The following is a 7,138-nucleotide window of genomic DNA, read 5'->3' as shown; positions in this document are numbered from 1 at the left end:
GTCTGTCTGTCTGTCTGTCTGCCTGTCTGTCTGTCTGTCTGTCTGTCTGCCTGTCTGTCTGCCTGTCTGTCTGTCTGTCTGTCTGTCTGTCTGGAGGTCCTCAGTTGTCTCGATGCTCCTCTGTTCCTCTGCTTCTCTCTGCTGCCTGCTGACACCTGCAGGATCTGGACTCCTGGATCTCCTCCCTCCGGCTCCGGCTCCATCTGGACCAGACTGAGCCGCTCTTCTTGCCTGGGGAATCCTGTTCCCGTCAGCACCGACAAAACCGAAGTAACCCCCGGCCGTGACCCTCCCCGGCCGGACGTCCCGTGAGGCCCGCGGCGCGGCCGTCCGTCCGACCGGATCCCGCCTCTCCGGCGAGTCTCTCGGGTCCTGGTCCAGGTTCTAGTCCTCTCCAGGCCTGACCACTCTAACTAATTGCAGAAAATGGACAGATATCCAAAACTTAACCAAGTGCAGGTTCATCAGAGACAAGTACGTAATAAAGAAAAGAAAGTCACACTCTTTACCTCCTTACTGTGTTTTAGCCGGGCCCATGGGCCTAGAAGAGTGAAAGTAGCTGACTGACTGTTTGTCTGACTGTCTGACTGACTGTCTGACTGTCTGACTGACTGTCTGACTGACTGACTGTCTGACTGTCTGTCTGACTGTCTGTCTGACTGTCTGACTGACTGTCTGACTGTCTGTCTGACTGTCTGACTGACTGTCTGACTGACTGTCTGTCTGTCTGTCTGACTGTCTGACTGACTGTCTGACTGTCTGACTGACTGTCTGACTGACTGTCTGACTGTCTGTCTGACTGTCTGTCTGTCTGTCTGACTGACTGTCTGACTGACTGTCTGACTGTCTGTCTGTCTGTCTGACTGTCTGACTGACTGTCTGACTGTCTGTCTGTCTGTCTGACTGACTGACTGATGCTTTACTTTACTTTTCTGGTTTACTGTTGTGGCACTTTTTGTTTTCATGGCTCTCTGAATTATCTGAGGAATGTTGCACTCTGGGTAAGAGCATCTGCTAAACAACTAAACTGTAAATTATAAAACTGCAGAGTAGAATACAATAGATTAGATTGGAATAGAATGGAACAGAATAAAGTAGAGGAAAAGAGGAGAGGAAAGTAGAATCAAATAAAATAGAACAGAATAGAAAAGGGCAGCACAGAGCAGAACACAATACCATAGATCAGAACAAAGCAGAAATTACAGGCTGAATAGAATAGAATAGAATAGAATAGAATAGAATAGAACAGAATAGAATAAAAATAGACTGCAGTGAGATGTTCCATTTTACTTTATTCAGTTCTGTGTCTCCATTCTAATCAATAAATACATAATAAATAATTGGACAGTCATAACAATACAATTCAATGTTAAATAAAATACTTTAAATATAGAAATAAATATAGAAAATATAACATGTCATTAAATTACAAGTACTTCTACTGCAGTATTTTCCTGCACCAGTGCACTGACCTGAAGTAAAGAGTACTTGTACTACAAAGTACTTCAGTACTAGACCTGAGTGTGAAGGAAGTACCTCAGTACTAGACCTGAATGTTGAGAGTACTTGTACTGCAGTGAAGTACTTCAATACTAAACCTGAATGTGAAGAAATAGCGCTTGTACTACAGTGAAGTACTTCAGTACTAGACCTGTGTATTTTGCACAGTAAACATCGTCAGTTCTGTCGGTCAATATGGTGTCCAATAGACCATCTAGGATGTTGCCTAGCAACCAGGACAGTTCCAGGAAGTGTAAACAGACCGATCCTATTCAACCAATCAGAAATCTCCTACTAGTCGCCCACTGCTCCACAACCGACCAATAGGAACGCACCGAGGAGGAGGAGCTTCACCCGAAACCTTTCTGTTGATTTGCCTTTTAGTATTTTATCCTTTTTCTTCTTTATTTGCTGTTCAAGTTTTTCTTTTTTGCTTGTTTTTCTTTTTACTGTAAAGAACTTTGTCTTGATAAATGCTTTGGGAAAAAATACTATTTTACAGGATGTAATCATGTGGTTTTACATTAATTATAAACAGTTAATTGTTTAAATTGATATATAGTGAGTTAAACTTCCTGTTGAATATTAATGAAGTGAATATTTTGTATCTGGAGGATTTACTGATGGAGCAGGAACATTTTAGAGGATGAATTTAAATAAATGAATAAATGAAGATCCAGTAAGAGTTTATTTCAGTTGATAGCAGTATTGATTGATGCTGATATAGTTTGTATTCTAAAGTATCAATACTTTAGAGGATAAAACCATCGGTGCTTTTCAAGTATTAACCAACGAACATCTATGAAAAAAAAATATATATTTTTTAAATTGCTATTTATTGCACTTTGGCTGCTAATTCATCATCTTTTAAGACACATTTTATAGACTTTCTGGTTTTGATTTTGCACGCTTTTAATCTTGTGTTGTTTCTTATGATTTTTTTAATTCATTTTATTTCATGATTTTAGTTTTTTCTTCTGACCAATTTTCTTTTAAATGTGTTTTATATTTTTATCTGTTTATTTTACTAATCTTGTTTTTATGGCTTCTGGCAAGGCACTTAGGAAACTGCCTTTAGAAATGTCTCGTTATTGTTGTTGCTGTTGTTGTTGCTGTTGTTGCTGTTGTTGTTGTTGTTGTTGTTGTTGTTGTTGTTGTTGTTGCACACCATCGCGCTCTCAGCCGCTCAGAGGTGTTTTGACCTCTGGGTTTGCCGTCTCCGTCGCCGTCGCCTCTCTGGATCCTCTTGTCAGCCAGTGAGCTCCCTTCCTGATACAGCCACAGCAGCTCCCACAATGCCTTGCTCTGGACGACGGCGTTATCAGTCTGGAGAGAGAGAGAGAGAGAGAGAGAGAGAGAGAGAGAGAGAGAGAGAGAGAGAGAGAGAGAGAGAGAGACAGTTAGTCAGCCGGTCCGACACGATCTCACCAGAGTCCTGAAACGAGCAGGAACTCTGAAACGCACATTTAGAAACGACATTTCCAGCTAAAGGCTGGCCGAGTGAAACATGTTGCTGATCCCTGAGGCTGCAACAGCCACTACACCTACTGCACTACCCGTCTCTCTTCTGTCTCTCTTCCCGTCTCTCTTCCTGTCTCTCTTCCCGTCTCTCTTCCCAGTCTCTCTTCCTGTCTCTCTTCCTGTCTCTCTTCCCGTCTCTCTTCCCGTCTCTCTTCCTATCTCTCTTCCCGTCTCTCTTCCCGTCTCTCTTCCCGTCTCTCTTCCCGTCTCTCTTCCCAGTCTCTCTTCCCGTCTCTCTTCCCGTCTCTCTTCCTGTCTCTCTTCCCGTCTCTCTTCCCGTCTCTCTTCCCGTCTCTCTTCCTGTCTCTCTTCCGTCTCTCTTCCCGTCTCTCTTCCTGTCTCTCTTCCCAGTCTCTCTTCCCGTCTCTCTTCCCGTCTCTCTTTCTTGTCTCTCTTCCCAGTCTCTCTCTTCCCGTCTCTCTTCTTGTCTCTCTCTCTCTCTCTCCGTCTCTCTCTCTCTCATCTCTCTCTCTCTCTCTCTCTCGTCTCTCTCTCTCTCTCTCTCTCTCTCTCTCTCTCTCTCTCTCTCCGTCTCTCTCTCTCTCTCTCTCTCTCTCTCCGTCTCTCTCTCTCTCTCTCTCTCTCTCCGTCTCTCTCTGTCTGTCTGTCTCTCTCTCTCTCTCTCTCCGTCTCTCTCTCTCTCTCTCTCTCTCTCTCCCCCCGTCTCTCTCTGTCTGTCTGTCTCTCTCTCTCTCTCTCTCTCAGTGTGAGTCTATGTCTCCCTACCTGGATGTTTCCCAGTGACTCCAGTCCCTGCACCAGCTGGTTCGGTCCTGGTCCTGGTTCTTGTACTGGTGTTTCCTCAGGTTGCTGGACCAAGTTCAGCAGTAGCAGAGCTGACCTTTGACCTGGCTCTCGCTGCTCTGGCTGTCGGAGCAGTCCTCCGTCTCGCCGCCAGCCCGCCGAGGCGAGCTGGCTCAGCATCTGGCCAATCAGCTTGTCGTACACCTCCAACACCCCGCTCACGAAAACCCTCTTCCCCCAGTCCTGAAGAGAGACAGAGAGAGAGAGAGAGAGAGAGAGTTAGTCTGTGGTTTCAGGATCTGGGGTTCACGAGTTTGGGTTCAAGGGTCTAGGGTCGGTTTGTAGAGTCTAGTGTTATAGAGTTAACTAAGGTCAAGGGTTCTAGAGCCTAGGGTTTCAGGTCTCGGTCTAGGAGTCTAGGATGTAGAGGTCAAGGGAGCTACAGTGTTAGAGGTCAGGTTCTAGGAGTCTAGGTATCAAGGAGTCTAGGTTCTAGGAGTCTAGGTATCAAGGAGTCTAGGTTCTAGGAGTCTAGGTATCAAGGAGTCTAGGTTCTAGGAGTCTAGGTATCAAGGAGTTTGGGTTCTAGGAGTCTTGGTTCTAGGAGTCTAGGTATCAAGGAGTTTGGGTTCTAGGAGTCTAGGTTCTAGGAGTCTAGGTATCAAGGAGTTTGGGTTCTAGGAGTCTAGGTTCTAGGAGTCTAGGTATCGAGGAGTTTGGGTTCTAGGAGTCTAGGTTCTAGGAGTCTAGGTATCGAGGAGTTTGGGTTCTAGGAGTCTAGGTTCTAGGAGTCTAGGTATCGAGGAGTTTGGGTTCTAGGAGTCTAGGTTCTAGGAGACTAGGTATCGAGGAGTTTGGGTTCTAGGAGTCTAGGTTCTAGGAGACTAGGTATCGAGGAGTTTGGGTTCTAGGAGTCTAGGTTCTAGGAGTCTAGGTATCGAGGAGTTTAGGTTCTAGGAGTCTAGGTTCTAGGAGTCTAGGTATCAAGGAGTTTGGGTTCTAGGAGTCTAGGTTCTAGGAGTCTGTATCAAGGAAGAGAGGCTGAAGATAAATACACAGGAAATCCCCATTTCATGTTTTAACTTCAAAGGATGTTCTTTATGGTTTGAGAATATTGTACCATCCTAGAGCTGCTGAGAACCTTCCGGACTGTGAGGGCCGGTCTCCCAGACAGGAGTTAAATGAAGCCAGGAGTCGGCCTTAAAGCGGAACGCCACACATTTTAAAAATTCACACGTTCTTCCTGTTTCCCAGGACAGTTCATTCAGCGCCCATTCACTGTCAATGGAGCAGAGACACATTTTACATTTTACATCCCAGTGACGTCACAAACTCAAGGGTCAGTTCTCCAGCTTCTAGCTTTAGGAAAGTGTTCTCAAGTACTGACTGAACTGTGCTGGGAGGCAGGAAGAACAGATGTGAATAAGATGGGTAGCATTCCCCTATGATACAGAAAGTAAAAGCCAATTTACCACACATCTGACCACATATTCACCCTTCAGTCTCACCTTCACTGACATACATGTACACCAAAACAAAAACAAAATCTACTCCGGCTTTGTTGATTTTGAAAAAGCTTTCTAACTTATTTGGCACAAAAGTCTCATTTTCAAACTGAGACTGAAGTATTGTTGGAGGGAAAACATACAATCTTATTAAATCTATGTCTATCTAAAACAAATGTGCAGTTAAAATTGGCAATAAAATAACAAAATGTTTCAATCTGGGTCGTGGAGTCCGCCAGGGGTGAACCTTGACCCCTACTTTATTTAACATATAGAAATTAATTAGCAAAATTACTGGAACATTTTACTACCGCTGGCTTAACTTTGCACAACACCTGGTCAAATTAATGATGTGACCGAGTTTTACTGTTTACATCCTTCATCAGTTCTGTCAGACCCTGAAAAAGAACCTTAAGAAGACCAGAGGAGATCCAAGTCTCAAAGCCACACCACATATTCACATTGGGCACGAGTCGTAGAAAAAAAAAACATCTTCCCATACTCGGGACTGAAAATAAGTTCTACTGGTAACTTCTGTTTGGCTGTGAATGAACTGAGACAGAAAGCAACGAGGGCCTTGTATGGCGTCAAAAAACACATTCAGCTGACCTGAGGTGTGGGGTCCGCTCAGCAGGCAAGACTTTACAGAATTGGGTAAACAGCCAACTGAAACCCACATACTGAAATCTGCAAAGATATTCTTAGAGTTCATAGGAAAACCCCTAACAACGCCGAGCTGGGCCAAAACCCTTTACAGGTAAACATTCAGAAACCAGCCGTCAAATTGTCTCACCACTTGAAAGCAAGCGACTCAACACATTTTTTTTACTGCCAATAGCTGAGCGGTTATTCTCCTCAGCCAGCTGGTCCTGGGCTGCTGTCACTCACATCTACCAGCCACAGACTGCTGTCCACCCTAAACACCTTAATGCACCCTAAAGCACCCCAGTGTGTGTGTGTGTGTGTGTGTGTGTTTACATACCTCCATCTTGCCAGTTAGCAGATCCTTGGAGAAGACAGGTGTCCCGTTATATCTCTCTTTATCTGGAATCTTCTACAAAACAGACAGACACACTTTCAGTTCATGTGAGTTGCTAACTGAGTGTCTTTACCTTTAAGAGGCCTGGAAGCAGCTAAATGTTTAAAATGTAAATTTCCACTTTAGTAAATGTACAATGAAGATGTCTATATGCGTGTGTGTGTGTGTGTGTGTGTGTGTGTGTGTGTGTGTGTGTGTGGGGTGAAAGCAGCACGTCGAGAAACAGAAAGAGGAACAGTGAGCTAAAGAGAGAGAGAGCAGAAACAGAAATGGGGGGGGGGGGGGGGGGGGGGGGGTCGGCACAGACCTGCAGTACTAGTAACAGTAGTACTAGTAGTATTAGCAGTAGTAGTAGTAGTATTAGCAGTAGTAGTAGTAGTAGCGGTAATAGTAGTATTAGCAGTAGTAGTAGTAGTAGCGGTAATAGTAGTATTAGCAGTAGTAGTAGCAGTAGTAGCAGTAGTAGTAGTAGTAGTACTAGTCGTAGTACTCGTCGTAGTACTCACATAGTGCTGTAGTAGGTTATGAATAGTTTTATTCATCTTTACAGGGATGTGCGAGCTGCTGACCAGGCAGACAGACAGGCAGACAGACAGACAGATCACTGCCCTCGCCATGGTAACGATGTTCTCACCGCCTGTACCCCCACACTCTGAGCTCTGTCCTGTCGCTGGGCGCAAGTTCGATTCCCGAGCTGCAGGCCGACGGTTCCAATCCCGCTGCAAGAGGAGCGCTGACCGAGGACCTGTCTGTCTGACCGAGGACCTGTCTGTCTGACCGAGGACCTGTCTGTCTGACCGACGGCTTGTCTGTTTGACCGACCACCTGT

General features: G+C 45.1%; 1 protein-coding gene across 1 annotated transcript; it reads right to left on the bottom strand.

Moving 5' to 3' along the window:
• Positions 1–2,574: 2,574 nt before the first annotated feature.
• On the bottom strand, positions 2,575–6,342 carry LOC139917083 (interferon gamma-like). The gene is made up of 3 exons (XM_071906114.2): positions 6,253–6,342; positions 3,748–4,008; positions 2,575–2,826 (listed from the first exon to the last, which is right to left on the bottom strand). The coding sequence occupies exons 1-3, from the start codon at positions 6,256–6,258 to the stop codon at positions 2,575–2,577; spliced, it is 519 nt and encodes a 172-aa protein (XP_071762215.2). The 5' UTR covers positions 6,259–6,342.
• Between the last annotated feature and the right edge of the window lie 796 nt (positions 6,343–7,138).

This window comes from Centroberyx gerrardi, chromosome 24, assembly GCF_048128805.1.
Source record: "Centroberyx gerrardi isolate f3 chromosome 24, fCenGer3.hap1.cur.20231027, whole genome shotgun sequence".
NCBI lineage: Eukaryota > Metazoa > Chordata > Actinopteri > Beryciformes > Berycidae > Centroberyx > Centroberyx gerrardi.
Note: the sequence above shows the minus strand (reverse complement) of the source record. Positions and strands in the feature narration are given on the sequence as shown.

Coding starts and splice junctions, on each gene's coding strand:
- LOC139917083 (XM_071906114.2), bottom strand. Junction 2,827..3,747: donor AGTCACTGGGAAACATCCAG/GTAGGGAGACAT, acceptor CTCTCTCTCCAG/ACTGATAACGCCGTCGTCCA.